Source organism: Sturnira hondurensis, unplaced genomic scaffold (genome assembly GCF_014824575.4).
Source record: "Sturnira hondurensis isolate 20B ecotype Veracruz unplaced genomic scaffold, ASM1482457v3 Scaffold0001304, whole genome shotgun sequence".
Lineage (NCBI taxonomy): Eukaryota > Metazoa > Chordata > Mammalia > Chiroptera > Phyllostomidae > Sturnira > Sturnira hondurensis.
This window is the reverse complement of record NW_028073935.1, coordinates 9,022,598-9,040,749: the sequence shown is the minus strand read 5'-3', so window position 1 is coordinate 9,040,749 and position 18,152 is coordinate 9,022,598. Positions and strand designations below refer to the sequence as shown.

The window sequence follows — 18,152 nt, the reverse complement described above, 5'->3', positions numbered from 1 at the left end:
AGAGAAATTGTTCTAGACATATTATTGTTCTCCTATCATACCTTTTTCAGTCCTATCAAACTTAATGGGGTTACCCATAGTAGTAACTCAGGTCCTTCTCACTACCATGCCTGTGCCCTTGTTAGTCCCTCTGCCAGAATTCTTTCAAGATGCTGAAAAAGCAATTGATAAACTCCACTACTCATTTGTGATAAAACATTCCACAAGGTGGAAATAGAGGGAGCTTACCTCAACACAATAAAGGCCACATACAAGAATCCTACAACCAACATCATATTCAATGGGCAAAAACTAAAAGCTTTCCCCTTAAAATCAAGAACAAGACAAGGGTGTCTGTTTTTAGCACTTTTACCCAACATAGTATTGGAAGTTTTAGCCACAGCAATCAGACAAACAAAAGACATAAAAGGCATCTAAATTAGAAAGGAGGAAGTATAACTGTCATTGTTTCCAGATGACATGATAGTGTACACAGAAAACTCTATACTTTCCACCAAAACACCACTAGGTAATTTCACTTACCTAGTAAGTGAATTTGGCAAAAGAGTGGGGTATAACATAAATATTCAAAAATTGGGGGCATTTTTGTACACCAACAATGAATTATCAGAAAGAGAATCTAGGGGAAACATTCCCATTTACTATAGCAACAAGAAAAATATAGTACCTAGGAATAAACCTAACCATAGATGTAAAAGACCTGTATTCAGAAAACTACACAACACTGAAGAAATAAATTGAGGAAGACACAAATGGAAGCATATACCATGTTCACGGATTGAAAGAATCAACATTATTAAAATGACCATAATACTCAAAGCATTGTATACATTCAACACAATTTATATTAAAATACCAATGGCATATTTCACAGATCTAGAACAAACATTTCAAAAATTTAGATGGAACCATAAATGACTCAAACAGCCTCAGCAATCTTGAGACAGAAGAATGGAGCAGGAGGGATCACAATACCTAATATCAAACTATACTACAAGGCCATGGTAATCAACACTGTTTGGTCCTGCCATAAGAACAGACACATCAGTGGAACAGAATACAGAGTCCTGACTTAAACCCATATCTCTATGGCAATACGTTTTATTGTTTTTTGACTTTTTATTGACGTTCAAATAAAGTTGTCTCCATTTACCTACCACCACTTTGCCCTGCCCTACTCACAAAAACCTCCCACCCTCAAATGCACCCCACCTTGGTTCCATCCATGGGTCCCTCATACATGTTCATTTATGTCCCTTCCCCTTCTTTCCCATGTTATTTCCTTCCCCTCTCCCCTCTGGTTATTATCGGTTTGTTGTCGATTTCAATGTCTCTGGGTATATTTTGCTTTCCAGTTTGTTTGGTTAATTAGGTTCCACTTATAGGTGAGATTATAAGGTATTTGTCTTTACTGCCTGGATTATTTCATTTAGCATAATACACTCCAGTTCCATCCATGTTGTCACAAAGGGTAGGAGCTGCTTCTTTCTTTCTGCTGTGTAGTATTCCATTGTGTAAATGTACCATAATTTTTTGATGCATTCATCTATTGATGGGCACCTACGTTGCTTCTAGCACCTGGCTATTGTAAATTGTGCTGCTATGAACATTGGGGTGCATAGGTTCTTTTGAATTGGTGTTTCAGGGTTCTTAGTATATAATCCCAGGAATGGAATTGCTGGGTATAAAGAAGTTCCATTTTTAGTTTTCTGAGGAAATTCCGTACTGTTTTCCACAGCGGTTGCACCAGTTTGCATTCCCACCAATGGTGTACTAGGGTTCCCTTTTCTCCACATCCTCTCCAACACTTGTTGTTTGTTGCTTTGCTTATGATGGCCATTCTAACTGATGTGAAGTGGTATCTCACTGTGGCTTTAATTTACATCTCTCTGATGGCTAGTGATGGTGAGCATCTTTTTATATATCTCTGGGCCCTCTGTATGTCATTGTTGGAGAACAGACTTTTCTCTGTTCAAGACTTTTGCCCACTTTGTAATTCTGTTGTTTGTCTTCCTGGAGTAGAGTTATGTGAGTTCTTCATATATTTTGGAGATTAAACCCTTGTCTGAGGTATAATTGGCAAATATGTTTTCCCATATAGATGGATATCTTTTCATTTTAATGCTATTCTCTTTAGCCATGCAGAAGCTTTTGAATTTGATGAGGTCCCATTTGTTTATTCTTTCTTTTATGTCCCTTGCTCTAGGGGACATATTGGTGAAAATATTGCTGTGTGGAATACCTGAGATTTTCCTGCATATGTTCTCCTCTAGGACTTTTATAGTGTCGTGACTTACATTTAAATGTTTTATTTACCTTGCATTTATTTTTGTGTGTGGTATAAGTTGGTGGTTAAGTTTTCTTTTTTTTTTGCATGTAGCTGTCCAAATCTCCCAACACCGGTTGTTGAAGAGGCTATTTTTATTCCATTTTATATTTCTGCCCCTTTTTCAAATATTAATTGACCACAGAGACTTGGATTTACTTCTGTGCTCTCTATTCTGTTCCATTGGTCTATATGTCTGTTCTTATGGCAGGACCAAATGGTTTTGATTACCATGGCCTTGTGAATGTCAGTTTGATGTCATGTATGGTGATCCCACCTACTCTGTTCTTCTTTCTCAAAATTGCTGCAGCTATTCAGGGTCATTTACGGTTCAACATAATTTTTTGCAATGTTTATTGTATATCTGTGAAATATGTCCTTGGTATTTTATTTTTAATTTTTTTCCAATTTATTTATTTATTTATTTTTCCTTTTATTTTATTTTTATTTTTATTTTTTAAAATTTTTATTTAACTCTTGTTCAAGTACAGTTTTCTTTCTTGTATTCCCAGCCCTAATTATTTTTCAAGTACAGTTTTCTGTCTATTACTCCCATCCCATCCCACCCCCGTGCTCCCCCCGCCCCCATTTCCACCCTTCTCAGTTGTTGTCCATGTAGGGATTGTGTTGAATCTATAAATTGCTTTTGGTAGTATAAACATTTTGATGATGTTAATTCTTTCTCCCCATGAATATGGTATATGTTTCCATTTGTTTGTGTCTTCCTTGATTTCTTTCTTCAGTGTTGTGTAGTTTTCTGAGTATAGGTCTTTTACCTCCTTGGTTAGGTTTATTCCAGGTATTGAATTTTTCTTCTTGCTATAGAAAAAGGGATTTTTTCCTGATTCCTGTTTCTGATATTTTGTTGGAGGTGTACAAAAATGCCTTTGGTTTCTGAATATTGACTTTGTATCCCACTGTTTTGCCAAATAGTTTCCACTGCACTCCTTACCTGACTGGTTATGCCAAAGCTGGTTCTGTAGGTCCAAAGTTATATGTTCTCTCTGGCCATTGCTCAGTTTTTTGTTCCAGATGGTTTCTCCATAACTGAGTTGTAATACCATATTGGTCCTGGGTGGAGGGCAGTGTGACTTCCACTCACTCCTTCACTATCTTCCTTTCTCAACAATTAATATTTGACAATAGGGGCATAACCATATATTGGAGTAAACAAAGCATTTTCAATAAATGGTGTTGGGAGATCTGGACAGCTATATGCAAAAAAAGAAAACTCAACTACCATCTTACACCATATACCAGAATAGACTCAAGATGGATAAAAGACTTAAATATAAGTTGTGGCACTGTAAAAGTCCTAGAGGAGAACATAGGCAAGAAAATCTCTGATATCACATGCAGCAATATTTTTCCCAATATATCTTCTAGGGCAAGGGAAATAAAGGAAAAAACAAACAAATGGGACTATATCAATTAAAAAGCTTCTGCATAGCTAAAGAAACCATCATCAAAATGAAAAGATATCCAACAATATGGGAGAACATATTTGCCAATGATACATTGGATAAGAGTTTAATCTCCAAAATACACAAAGAACTCATATGACTCAACACCAGGAAAACAGCAATCCAATTAAAAAATGGGCAAAGTACCTGAATAGACATTACTCCAAGGAGCACACACAGAGGGCCCAGAGATATATACTAGGATTCTCAACGTCACTAGCCATCAGAGAAATGCAAATTAAAACCAAAATGAGATATCATCTAACATCTGTCAGAATGGCCATCATTAGTAAATTAACAAACAAGTGCTGGTGATGATGTGGAGAAAAGGGTACTGTTGGTGGGAATGCAGACTGGTGCAGCTGCTGGGAAAAACAGTATGGAATTTCCTAAAAAAACTGAAAATGGTAGTACTTTTTGACCTTGCAATTCTATTGCTATAGATTATACCCTAAGAATTCTGAAAGACCAATTCAAAAGAACCTATACACCCCTATGTTCATAGCAGCACTATTTACAATAGCCAAGTGTTGGAAACAGCCTAAAAGCTCATCACATGAGTGGATCAAAAAACTGGTATATTTACACAATGGAATGCTGCACAGCAGAGAGAAAGATGGAACTCCTATGCTTCATGACAGCATGGATGGAACTGGAGAGTATTATGCTAAGTGAAATAAGCCAGTTGGTGAAAGACAAATACCCTATGATCTCACCTATAAGTGGAAACTAATGAACAAAACAAACAAAAAGCAAAATAGAACCAGAGGCATGCAAACAAGGAATAAAATGAAAGAGACCAGAGGGGAGAAAAGAGGGGGATAAGGGTGGAAAGAAGGGGAAGGGACTAATTAAGGTACATGTATGAATGAACCATGGCCATTGACAACAGGGTGGGGAGTGACTGGGAGCAGGCAGTGGGTTGGGTAGAGGAGAGCTAACAGGGAAAAATTGGGACAACTCTAATAAAACAATAATAAAATATTTAATAAAGACAGTATCACCTCCTGTTGAAGACTTTCCATAAACCTCTCCTACACTCTTCCCAATCTGAGTGCACTATCTCTCTTCATTGCTTTCTTAATACCCCATGTATCCCTCCATCACCGTGTTTTTCAGAATCTGCTGAAAGAGACTGTTCCCTTGCCCTTCCCTCTAATTGAGGGTAGAAACAGAGGTCTAGCTGGCTCTTCTCTGCATCTCCAGACCCTAACCGAGTGTCCTGTGTATATAGAGTTCTCGTTCATTTCTTTTTTTGCTGATGAATATATGGCTGCACAGGGCTCTTGCTCCTGCTAAGTACTGACATGAGGCTGTGTAGGCACTGTACTTTACAGGGGTAGCTGCCCTTAAAAAAAGAGTTACATTAATTAAATAGAATAAATGATATTGGATGCTATGGCCAATCCTTTTGTAAGACTTTGGCTTGAGAAGAGAAAATTGATGAATTGCCTCTCAACAACCTGGGTTGGGGTCTGCTGAAATGGGTAATTACAGCTGCAAACAATTCATTACTTGTACTGTCAACAGTTTTTTTTTTCCTCCTGCAAAATGCAGAGCAAAGTGGAAAATGTTGTGGGAACTCAGTGTCATTTACCTTACTAATATGGTAGGACTGATATAATGTGGGTACAAATATTAGGATAGAATGCACTAGGAAAGCCATTTTAACCACCCTGTACATCGCTCTTCCTTATATGTAAACTTAAACTGATGGGAGACAACGGTTACTTACTATGGTGATAGATGAGAGAGTCACAATGTTGTATTGTCCCTAGCCATGCCAATTTCTTTTGATTCTGCTTGTTATTGCACAGAGGGAGAAACGACTGGTAGGTCTCATTTTCTTCTTTGAATTGGGAAAGTTGCTAGCAGGTTGTGGCATGTAAAGGCCATGATACAGACATTTTGTGCTGATAACCCAGGGTGTCCGTACTGGGATGTGCACTCTCACTGAGAAGCAGGGCTGTTGTAGTAAACATATAAACGTGTGTGTGGCATGCAGGTGAATGGGCAGTATGTTTATAAGCAGAAGGGGCCTGGTTTGAGACTTTAGGTGCCTTAGGTCCTGCCCAGATACTCTGAGGGCCACAGATTAGTATTTTGACATAGAGCACCAGTCAGCAAACTCTGCTGTGGGTTTATCACTTAAGCTACTACAAGGGCTGATTCTATGTTGGAGGCTCCCAGTAAACGGCATCAGGTGAACTTAAACCAGGCTAGAAGCATAGCTGGTAAGAAGGTAACAATTGAGGGCAGAGGTCTGGCACCAGCTGCTATATGCTTGCAGAATCTTGGAGTACACAGACAGCTAGCTCTTCCTCAGGCTCCCATAGCCAAACCTGCAAAAACACAGAAACTCACTTTTGGCTAATTTAAGAAAAAAGATACATATGAAAAACTTCTAGGCACTTACAGAATCTCTGGGATGGCAGGGTCAGTCTTGGAGGTTCTACAGCCAGGGAAGGACCAAGCCTGCTCCTGAGGCTTCCTTGGGCCAGATCCCATGACTAATGGACACAGACACCACTCAGTGTGAGGCAGAGACCACCTCACACCCATTGATGATTGGGCTTTGCACTCCACAACCTTCCTGCTCTTGAAAAGCTCCTGGATGTTTTCACCACCCCATTCATCTCCACAAGGGATCCATGTTGCCTCACGTTTTTGTCATCTGATTGGAGGACACATGCAGTCTATGCCACATGTCTGTGTCTTGCCTGAAAGGCAGGCTGAGGATTTACACACCAGCTGTGAGCCCCCCTCAGGTAAGCTGCTCCAAACCAACTGGTGGGCCACAGTGTAACCAGCAGCCACTGCATCCCTCAAAGCCATGTTGTTATATTCCTTCATAAACAAGTCCCCTTTTAGTCTCTTCTAGGTCAGGGGATGCCACTGTCATTCTCCCAGTCAACTGGTTCCACAAACCTGGAAACTGGGCTGGAGTCCTCACTCTCCCTGAGCACTTCCATCCAGACCATCTCCAAGTCATAACCACTCTGCCTCCTAAATATCTCACTATTTTGTCCCAAGTCCACTATCCCACTCACAGGGCCCAGGCTCATCGTCACCTCTTGCCTAGGCACAGCAGCACCTTTTTCTTGGCTCCCAGCCTTGGGCTGCTGGTGCCACCTCTTCCTCCCTGCTGTGTCTGGTGACATTTGGTTAAGGGCAAACCCTGTCTCTTCAAATCCTGTGGTGGTTCCCCACGGCCTTCAACAGAGAAGTCAACCCCCAGATTCTGTGATAACTTTTATGTTTACTTTTTGATTCTCATGCATTGAGCACTCTAGTAATATTCTTATTCTCAAACCAAAAAATAAAATAGCTGAACAGTGTAGTGAATACATACTGTATATGCCATGTAGATAGTCCTCACAGAGTGTTGGTGGAGGTATGTGTTGTCTTTCAGAGGAAGACACTGGGACCACTGGTAAAATGGCAGTCTTGGTGTTCAAAATAGGTCTGCCTGCCTCCTAAGCTCATGCCTTCAGCCAGGCCTCTGTCTACTCTGTCTTTGCTGAATTGCTGCTGGTAGAATAAGAGTACTTTCTCCCATTTCTATTTGTTTGACTTCCTTTCCTTCTGCTTCGAATAGCACCCTTCTGTTCCCCCCTCCCCAAGTGTTACTTTGATGCTCATTCTGAGATGGGATTCTTTTGAGAAGCCTTTCCCACTCTCCCTGCCCCATCACCAAGTGTCACACAACCCTCTCAGTCAGTACTGCCCATTGGCTGTCACCCTAGAAGAGCTGAGAATGGGGATGCTGACTCAGGGTGGCTCATATCACATTCTGTGGTTCCTGCAAATACTCAGCAGTTCTCGCTGCCACCTGTAAGCCCAGACTGTCATCAGCATGAGAACACACATGCCACCTTCCTCGGAGAGTAACTGGGGTGGGGTGGTGAGTGGACATCCACCTCATCTGTGCCGCAGAAGAAAACATGGCCCCTGCTGCACTAGGTACTATCTCGACTTTTTGCCCGGGAGAGGCTGTTTTCTGGAGTACTTCTAATGGGTTGGTATGTCTGGTTAACTAGATTCTAAAAAGTCATGTATTTTAATGCTCCAAAGAGTTCACTTTTTTGTGTGTGTGTCCTTTAAGCCTTACTTTGAGAAGATGAGAGGTGATTTGTGAGAGAATAAGGTTGGTGTGGGAAAAGGAATTCTGTGTCAGAGCTATATCCTCCTTTTCTGGGTTCCTTTTACCGCCTGGTGACAATGTTGTTGGCACTGTGGTTTCAGAAGGTCACTGGTGTGGGCTCCTAGGAGTGTTATATGAGTGAAGCTCCAGCAGTTCTTATTTCCTCAATGCTAAGCTTCCAAACAAGGTGTGTTTACCTTGTTTATGCCTATATGATCCACCCTATAATTTTTTTCACTTCACACCATATTGAGAAAAAACAGTTTTTCCTTAAATTGTGTCAGCCTATCTATTGATAACACTGGCATGAAGGTGAAGGATCAATCAATGGTCATCACTCCTTCCAGCTTCAGAGCATCTCCGACAGGAAATACTCTGCTTCAGTGTCTCATTACCAGCCCTGGCTTAGGATGTGCTGCCTAATTGGAAACCATTAAGTGCCTGGGCCATGGAAGGTGTATGAAGCCAACCCACACCCTCCTTGTAGCCTCAAATGGAGTCCAAAAGCACCACTATCAATCTTATTAGTCCATGCAGTCCTGTTGCTACAATGAAATGTATAAATATTCATAAATTCTTGAATCCCTTTCAGCAGCCAGTATAAAATATGTCAATAAATTACCTGGAGATCAGCAGAGGTTGATGATTGTGATAAGCAAATACAATTTGCCCCCTGCCTTATTTCTGCTGTGAACTGCTGGAGACCTGTGCCAAAATGTTTCTATGATTTGTGTAGCCATGACCCCACCTTCTTGTAAAATTTTCTAGAGAATAAGATCCCAGAAAGACTGGTACATACCTATGGGGGTGGTGTTTTGAGCTTGACTCTCCACCAGCTGGGCTGAGTGCCAGAGACAACTGCCCACTGGGGGAGAGGCTGCCTGATGCTGGACCTGGGCTGTGCTGAGAGGAAGAACTGGTCTCAGGGCACAAGCAGGGCTTATCAGGCTTCTACCACCTGGGTGGATGGTTGTGGCTATCCCTCTGGCCAGTGGAGAACCTCCAGCCACATTATTCCAGGGTGGCCCAGCCCCTTCTAAGGGAGCCCTGAGGAAATAAAACAGAATGAATTTGGGGACAGTGCAGATGAAACCACACTACACAGTCCACTGATGAAGGCCTGCTTTCACAAACTGGCTCTGAGATGAAGGCCATCAGTCTTGGAGACAAATCCTGTGTTAGGCACTGTGTTAGTACCAAGATAACTCTTGTAGGTAAACATGTTAAGAGCTCCAGCCAAGAAGGGCACACTTCGTAAAACTTTCATGGGGGCCAACTCTCAATGCGAATATTCAAGAAATAGCTCTCTCCCACTAAAAACAGAAGAATGATTCTAATCAATAGAATATTTCATACCAGGTCTACCGTTTTGACTCATCCTAACAAACAGCTGTGTGTCCCTAAACACATTCAGAAAGAACAGATGACTCAGTCACATCCCATGAGGTTTGGGCATATCTGGCACGTGGTGGGAAGTAGTGGCAAAGACCCATTCCCTCTAGACATTGCTACTGTCTTGGTTCTGTTTCTGGGAAGCAGAAGGGAAGGGGTCTCGGGGAAGGGGCCCAGACAAACCACATCCCACTGAGAGATGTCAAGGAAAGTACAGTTTCATACTAGAAAAATACAGGGTTTGGCACAAATAACACCCACTTTTTATTATAAAATAATAAGTATGTGATTCTAAACATAACAATATCACACTTAATCACACCATATAACATTTTTGGTGAAATGTTTCAAATTAAAACTATAAATTATTACACCCATGTTATTACCCTACCAACCACACTCAAGCAGGCGTTACTTTTGCCAGACCCTGCTGCCCTTTCACCCCATGGTTTCTAAATGAAACCAGTTTAAAGTGTTTAAGAAATAGCAACTTTTAAAAGGAAAATGGCTTTTAAACCCTTGTGCACTATACATATTTGCACTCAATCCATGCTCTGGCTGTCAGGGTGTAGAACCCAGTGGTGTCAGGTCTTGAAAGCTTTAGGGATTTAGTTTCAAGGGATTGGACTGTCTTCCATTTGTACCAGATCTCAGTAAACTCCCCTTTATCCTCTTGGGATATCAATCATGAGGCACCAGAAGCCACACATGGGAGAGAACAGGCACTCTCAGGCCCGTGGCTCCTGGGTGAGGTAAGAGTGTCCCTTCTCTGTCTGGGTTGGTGCCAGTGGATCTGACTTCAGATGGGAAAGAGCCCTTGCAGTGTCCAGTTGGGGTCCTGCAGAACAGCTTAGAGAAAGGGCCTCCTAGAAAAGAGTTTGATGCATTGCAACACCTTCGTGCATGAGCCCTTAGCACTGCCCTGAAATTCACTTCCACCAAGGAACTCAATGAGCTGGCTAGCCAAAACCATGAATTTTTTAGCAATCTGCTACTTGCTGAACTCAATCTTACCCTAGGACATTTTAAAAATGAAATAAAGTGGATTCACAAATGATGGAACTTCCCAGGAAGGGCAGTGGGATGAGGTGAGATGTGACCCCGCATCCAGGCCAGCACTACCCCTAGGGTGCTTTGAAAAGTACAGAGCAGTGTAGCCATCAATGCAAGGTCTAAGCATCATTTACTTTCTTTCACAGCAATCTTGTTTCAAAGAGAGCACCAACCCATGGGCCATGGCCTCGGTTTGTGTGTCCTGGAGTGTTGACACAGCCCTGTACCGATGGGAGGCTTCCATGAGTGAGACTGATGGAAATAAATTCAAGCAGCGGACCTGTCATTTCAATGGAAAATTCTCAGACAACTTTGGATATCATGTTAGTGAATTTTTAAAATGTCCTGTTTTTATAAAAATAATATAACAGAAGATTTATAAAACACAGGAAAGCACAAGAAAAAGTTTTAACCTATACTACTACCTCCTAATAACAATTGTTACCCTTTGAGAGTATTTTTCCTTTGCATGTATGCATATGTGTGTGTTTTATGTATAACAGGTCTGTGTGATCACACAGACATACTGCTATACTCACACAGTGCACAATCACACAAACATCTGTAGACACACAGACAGCATGCACAGCCTTGACATCTCACTCTCCTTGGTGACTTTATGTCCTAAGTGATGCTGCCCTGACTCCTGCTCATTCAGTTCCCATACTCTCCCTTGGCAGACAGTGTCTACTCAGGGAAAGACAAGCAAACCTAATTTAGAAAGCAAAATGCTCACCATGTATAGAACCCATGTTCAGGGGGACTCTGAGCTCACAGGGCAGAACCCCACAGGCAGGGCATGTCCTGACTGTCTTCTGAACTGTGTTCACGGGTGGCCCAGACACAGCCTGACCTCCAGGCAGTGACAACAGCTGCAGGGCAGTGTGCAGGCCTTCTCCCTTCTTGCCCAAGCAGTGAACTAACTATGACCTCACCTGGAAGCGGGCATCACATAGTTCCCTGGAAACACCCCAGAAAGCCCAGACCTCAGGGATATATCCTTGAACCAGCCATCCTGACACTTCCCAAGGACATGGTACATCTCACCCTTGCGCAACTCCAGCTCGTCATTCTTCTGAGGCTTGTAGGCATAGAGCGCCAGGTACCTGCAGGCAGAAGAAATGGACAAGGATAAAGAGTGGCAGGCAGGGTAAGCATAGGGCTATTTGGTGTCACCCTGGGCACATGGGATCTCTTCTTTGGGTGAACCCAACCTAGAAAGAGTAGCTGGTGCCTCTGGAGGCCTTTCACATACAGCACGCGACCTGCTCCTCAAAATAAACCAACAGAATGGTGGAGGAGGGGGAACTCCCAGCACTGCCAGGTCAGGGAGACACATGCAGGGAAGGGGTGGGGATCCGAGGGCCCACAGCCACTCCACAGCCCTGTTGTGTGCCACTCCACCCAGGCAAGTGTGCGCCAGCACCATCTTTCCTGTCTGACAGCTCAAGGATGCTAGACCTATCCAAGGGCCTGGGGCAGTGGTGTCAGAAGTACAATAGGGAACTTCATTTGTTTACTATTCTTACATTGTCTATAGCCTGATGCTCTGGGCAAAAGAGACTCTTAGAGAAAACCTGAATATTTTTAGAGAGAGCAAGTTAAGCAGGGTTTTCCTTATCCAATCTAACCCAGCCCTGGCTTATCCAGTCAATCTGAGCTGCAAGAGGCTTGAGAGGTCCTTTTTAAAGCAAAGGCAGTCTGATTAAGAAATTCTTCATTGCAATATTTATACCATGAATAAATATTTAAATTCTAATTTTTAAAGCTTATTTTAATACAAGGAAAAAATCTTAGTGGTGAAAAGCCTGGCTTAAGGCATAGAATTTGGGCCTCTAAATTGCCCATGAAGCACAGCAAGTCCCTCTTATAAAATACCCCTAAATCCCTAGCTGCTCCGGGTACTTGTGGGGACTGGGTAATATTGCAAACTTTTGGGTTTGCTACTTTTGGATTTGAATAATGGTACTTATGGGGACTGGGTAATATTGCAGACTTTTGGGTTTGCTACTTTTGGATTTGAAGAATGGTAAATCTTGAGCTGATAGTAAGAACTGTGTCAGATAACTGTCTTTGCTCACAAGATTCAGGCAGGAAAGCTGGTAGGGGCTTCAGTTCAGTAAAGACCAAACACTTTAGTTGACCCCTTGCAGGGCCATGGGCTTTGGGGCTTAAGGAAGCAGCAGGTCTCTGGGGACTAAGAAGGCTCATAGACCCCGTAGGGTACCCTCCCTACCCCACAGGGGCCTTTTTAGTAGATGAATACAGAAATGTGACAAGACTATAGGCAATGAGAAGGAGGCAATCTGGGTCTAAGAGGCCCCAGGAAGAATATCCTAGAACAGAATGAAAATTCTATAGAGTAAAAATTTCTTGACCTTAAATAAGGTAAAATAAAATGAAATGTGCTGTGCCTTCCCAACATCCTAAATTTACATATCCCAAGTACCTCTTTTTGATTCAATAAAGACCTTGTTTATTTTTTTTTCTTTACAGGTTTCCCCTCCCCTCAAGCCCGGTTCCCTAAGGGCATCTGCAGGATGACAGGAAGGCTTACAGCTTGATTTCTTCCTGTTTGACACTGACAAACACTGACAGTTAGGAAGGACTCTGGGCTTCAGGGAGGATAAAGCAAGCCATCACAGGACCCTAGCTTGCCATGATGTGAAGACTGACTTTCATTTCACAGCAATGCTCAAGTGACAGAGGATGCAGAACGTAACCTGTTTTCACTTTGGATGACTCTCAGGGAGCTCTTAGGTGGTGACAAGAAATTATCACAAACAAAAAAGTCACATGGAAGCTGCATTCACACCACTGATGTGGCTACAGGTGCCCTTTTGCAATTCAGGGCTGCCTCTTGTGGGAGGAGGCCAGGTATCCCCACAGCTCAGGCTCATGCAAAAGGAGGATGAAAGCAAGAGGAAAGAGGGCATCTTTCTCCCACAGAAGGGAGATCCCCTCTGTGGGAGGCTTGCAAACTGATAAGAATGATGCAAGACTTTTTGTGGCTGCTCTCAAGAAAATATAATGTTGACCTGGCTGGTGTAGCTCAGTGGATTGAGCATGGGCCTGTGAACCACATGATCGTGGTTCAATTCCCAGTCAGGGCACATGCCTGGGTTGCAGGCTAGTTCCCAGCAGGGGACGCACGAGAGGCAACCATACATTGATATTTCTCTCCTTCTCTCCTTCCCTTCCCCTCTAAAGATAAATAAATAAATCTTTAAAAAAAGAAAATATAATTGAAGTATGAACCTGGTTAAGTTTGTCTCATTCTGTGTCTTCATGGTATGAGGACAATCTTTTTGATTCCATGGCTAGTGAATACAATGGCAGCTGCAGAATGCAAAGCAGGGACAGCGTCTGCTTGGGGTATGCATGGCACAACACAGACCTCCCCAAGAAAATCATGTCTCCTTGGTCAGGGTGGACATGCACTGCCTTTGTTCCCTCAGGGCCCTCATCCTCAGGCTTCTAAATAAGGCTCAGGCCCACCATTCTGTTCTGCTCCCTCCCAGTCAAGTGCAGAGCCTGGCCTTCATGAGCAGAGGGACACATGACCCCTGGTGGCCTGCTTTACTAGGCCCTCCTCCACCCCACCCCTGACCCGCCTGGGTCTAGGAGAAAGTGTCCAGGGGGGCTTCCCTGGCCCATGGCTGCTGAACACTTACTGCAGATTGCAGAGCACAGTATAGCTCAGCTTTCCTCTACACCAGTGCTCTGCATTTTTTAAGATTTCTTTCAACTCCTCAAGCTGGGAGCTGTGTTGAAGAGTTTAAATTCCCTGCCATTCCTTTCTCACTGCTCACCACATTCCTGTGGGATCTGAGAAGTTTTAAGCAGTTGTGTCCTTTTGTGATCAATAATTAGTTCTTAGTGAGGGTTCAGGCAAGAGGTGACCACTTGCTACTCTGTGGCCACTTCTACCTCCTGAGTGATGACTGATAGTGCACCGGGAAACCCAAGTCCAGCCCAAAAAAGGGACAATCCCTAGCTGGGGGCATCCCACAAACCTTGGCTTAGGGAAGCTTTACTCCAAGGTGTTCCCTGGATATACTAAACATGTTCTTCCTCAAGACATTGGTCCTTACTTTCCCCTCTGTCTGGACTTCTCATGTCTTATCTATCTGCCTCCTGTCCACACCCAACTACATTGTATGATCCACAAGAGTAGAAATTTTTATTTGTTTTTTTTTTCACCATTCTATCCTGAATATCTAGAACAGTGTCTGGCATGTAGTAAGTTCTCAATAAATATTTGTTGAAAGAGGAATAAAATAAGGGCTCTGGTTTTGAGACTAAGATTAAGACTGCTAAAGAAAAATGGGAGTGTGTATGTATATGCTAGGAACTGTTTCATACTGCCCCAAGGTCTGCCAGCTGACCTTGAATATAAAATAAGCACAGAGTGCACAACTTTGGGCTTTCCTTCCTTAGGTCAATGTGGAGAGCTGGCAGTCTGGAGATGGCAGCCATGAGGAAGTGCTCATGGAAGGAGAAAAAAAAATGCAGACAGCATGGGGCTGCAGGACCCCTTTCTCCAAATCAGAAGGAGAAGAAATGAAAAGGAGAAGCAGAGGATGAAAGAAAGGGCAAGGAGGGCAGAGAAAATAAGCAACTGGCCAGGAGAAAGCTGAACTGGCCTGGAAGAACACTGACAGAGAGAAGAAAGCAGTGAAGGTGGTAAACTAAGGAGAAGGGAGGGGAGCAACTTAGGCACCTGAAGGGATGAGAGGTGAGTGAAAGAGCAGGGAGAAATCTGGAGTTGAAAAAGCTTTTTTTTTTAGCAGAGATACCAAACTAGCCCCAGGAGGTGTCAAGCCTTTCTCTGACCAGGGCACTGTGGGTGGCCTAGAAAAGGGTCACTGTGACTTGGTGACTCTTCCTTTGCCTCTTCAGCCTCTGGGACCTGGATGACTACAGTGGGCCACCTGTGCTGTCCACCTTTGCCCCTGTACCTACCCTTCCAGCCTCCGGTACCTAGGTGGCTTCAGTGGGCCACCATACTATCCACCTGCTAGTGGAGTGTGAAACTATGGAATTAGGAGCTGTCCCCGCTAGAGAGAGGACAAGCCCTTGCCGATGAGTGTACTGTATGAGGCCATGTTGGCTCAGTAGCCTGAGGACCAGGTCCCACACCTGCCCACACTTGGCTCAGTGTCCTTTAGCATCTAAATTCCACAGTGGGGAATTCACAATCCAAATTTAAGAAATGAAGCAAGTGCTAACAATTGTTATAAATACCCAGGAAATATTTGAGTTGTTGGACAGTCATGTTGCGATCCTGGAGGAGTGGCCATCAAATCACTGAAATTGTGTTTTCAGAATGGGCTGATCATCTTTTACTCAACATTTTAGGGTTCTCATGCCATTCAATGGGACAAAGTCTTTGTTTTCACCTTTCAGCATAAAAGGAGTTTCCATCTTTCCCCAGAAAAACAAAAATAAAGATTCTTTTAGATTGTTGGCCCCAAGTCATCTTGATTAAGACCTTTAAGTCAGAAATGCCTTCTTTCAAAATTCCATTTTTATTTTACATAAACACAGACAGGGTTTCTAATAAAATAATAAAGGCAGAAAATGGGCAACTAAGAGGTGAACTTAGCCGAACCTCCACTGCTTGACCTATCTGACTTGGACTGAGTGGGGGGACACTGCCACAGAGCAGGGGCATTCCTGCTACCTGGCTTCCCAGGTCATCTCCTACACTGGGTCTGCTGAGGTGGTGCAGTTCTGAGGCTAATTTGCAAAAAGAAGGATTTGGTTCTCATGCCTCACCATGCGTCTCACACAGGAGATCTACATTTTTAACAGGGAGAAGTGGCTATTTTTGTCATAATGTCAGCTACTCTACTTATTAAAAGCCCAGTCATACGGGCACACTTCAGGTGCTTAACAATGAGTGGTGTAGAAAGGAGTAATTTCCAAGGATGCCATCACTCCCGAGGGACAACACACCCCTCAAAACACAGGTCTCAAAGTCATCAGAATCAAAAATTCTGATTTTACTTTTGTTATAAGAAGTTACTGTCTGAGGGCCCTGAAGACAGTCATGCAGAGTTCTACCCCCATCAGAGGTGTCATGGGCCACAGGCTGAGGCAGGACAAGGGAAGAAGGGCAAAAAACTGGCATTTGCCATGTGCCAACTTTTCACACATTCTCATCCAAACTCCACATGAACTCTGAGGCTGGGTAGATCCCCCTATTTCACAGCTGAGGAACCCGAGGCTAAAAAAAAGACTGAGAATCTGTGTTCATATCACGAGTTGGAGGCAGGCTGGTTTCTGTGGCCCCAAGGGTCAGGCAGAGCATGAGAGGCTGTGAAAGAGGCTGGAGGCCAAGCTATTGGTCCACATGAAACTGGGTTCTGAAGGTATAAGTCCACTTGGCTCACTGCATTGGCAATGCTGCACCAATGTACACCAGGGCTTGCTCTTTTCATCTTTGTTTTAATTTATTCTGTAGATGAGTAATCCCTCTTCTCATCTCAATATTTCAAGTTCAGCCTCCAGGTGTGTGTTTCTGGGGAAATGGAATGTAAATAAATCTAACTTCACCTTGAAAAATCTCTACTGCTTCTTATCTTTCCTTTGGATGCCTCAGATGGAAACCAACAGCACCTGGACATGGTGTCTGCAGATATGGCATGAGGCTTGTGCTGGGGTGGGGTGCTGACCTGGGATGGGAATATGTCAGCATCTGCTTTCCTTTCAGAATGACCCATGAAGAAGCACCAGGGACCACACTGTAATGGAGGCAGGACCACCCACTCTCAGCCTGACACTGCAGCTCTCTGGGTGTCTGCTTTGTGCTCTGAGTCACTTGGTCTAGGTTCCTAATGACAGCCATGGGGATGTTGTCTCTTTACTCCCTGGCCCCTCGGCTCCTCATTGCAGAACTGCAGGTGCTAACAGTCTCTTGGCAGACTAGATGACCCACAGTGCTCAGAGCTGCAGCTGGTCTTCATGGAGCCTTTAAGGACCGCAGCCAAGTCTGGTGGGAGATGGGGAGAATGAGGCAGCGCACATTGCAAGAGGTTCTCATTCTCTTGGTTTCCAGGGCCTCTCATGTTTTATTCCTTCAAGAGGCCTTCAGGTACACTCTGTGACACATGCAGAGTAGATGGAGGCTGCCCCATCAGGCCCTGAATTCCCCTCTGTGGATTCATACACAAAGATTAGTGTTAAAAATCCCTTATTTAAGGCAAAAGTAGGTGAATTTAGTTCAGAGAGCCTTCTTTCTCATTGCGCAAAGCCTCAATAGGGCGTATGTTTCAGTAGGAAAAGGTGCCTCCTCCCCTCGTGGGCAGCAGCAACACTAAGTGTGAGTCAAGATAGGAAGAGTCTCCCTCTGCCCTCAATCTGACCTGCACACACCAGACATATCCAGCAGCTGGGACCACTTGCCTAGGCATCTTGCACTCCCTGTTGTTACAAGCAGCTTGTTCGGTACCTCCACGCACTGCAGTAACTCACCCATTTTACTAACTTATTTTTATTTTTTAATTTTTTTATTTAATTATTTTTCAAGTACAGTTTTCTGTCTATTACTCCCATCCCATCCCACCCCTCATCCTCCCCCCTCCCTCCCATTTCCCCCCTTCTCAGTTGTTGTCCATGTATCCTTTATATAGGTTCCTCTAAATCCCTCCCTTATTTCCCCTGAAATTCCCTCCCCTCTCCCCTCTGGTCACTGTCAGCCTGTTCTCTATTTCAGTGTCTTTGGTTATATTTTGCTTGCTTGTTTGCTTTGTTGTTTAGCTTCCTGTTA

At 43.5% G+C, this 18,152-nt stretch overlaps 1 protein-coding gene across 1 annotated transcript in view; it reads right to left on the bottom strand.

Moving 5' to 3' along the window:
- SH3RF3 (SH3 domain containing ring finger 3) overlaps positions 1-18,152 on the bottom strand; it is a 195,609-nt gene that overhangs the window by 72,020 nt on the left and 105,437 nt on the right. Inside the window, 2 exon segments of the mRNA XM_037070976.1 lie at positions 8,733-8,980; positions 11,314-11,484. Coding sequence (XP_036926871.1) covers positions 8,733-8,980; positions 11,314-11,484 — 419 coding nt within the window.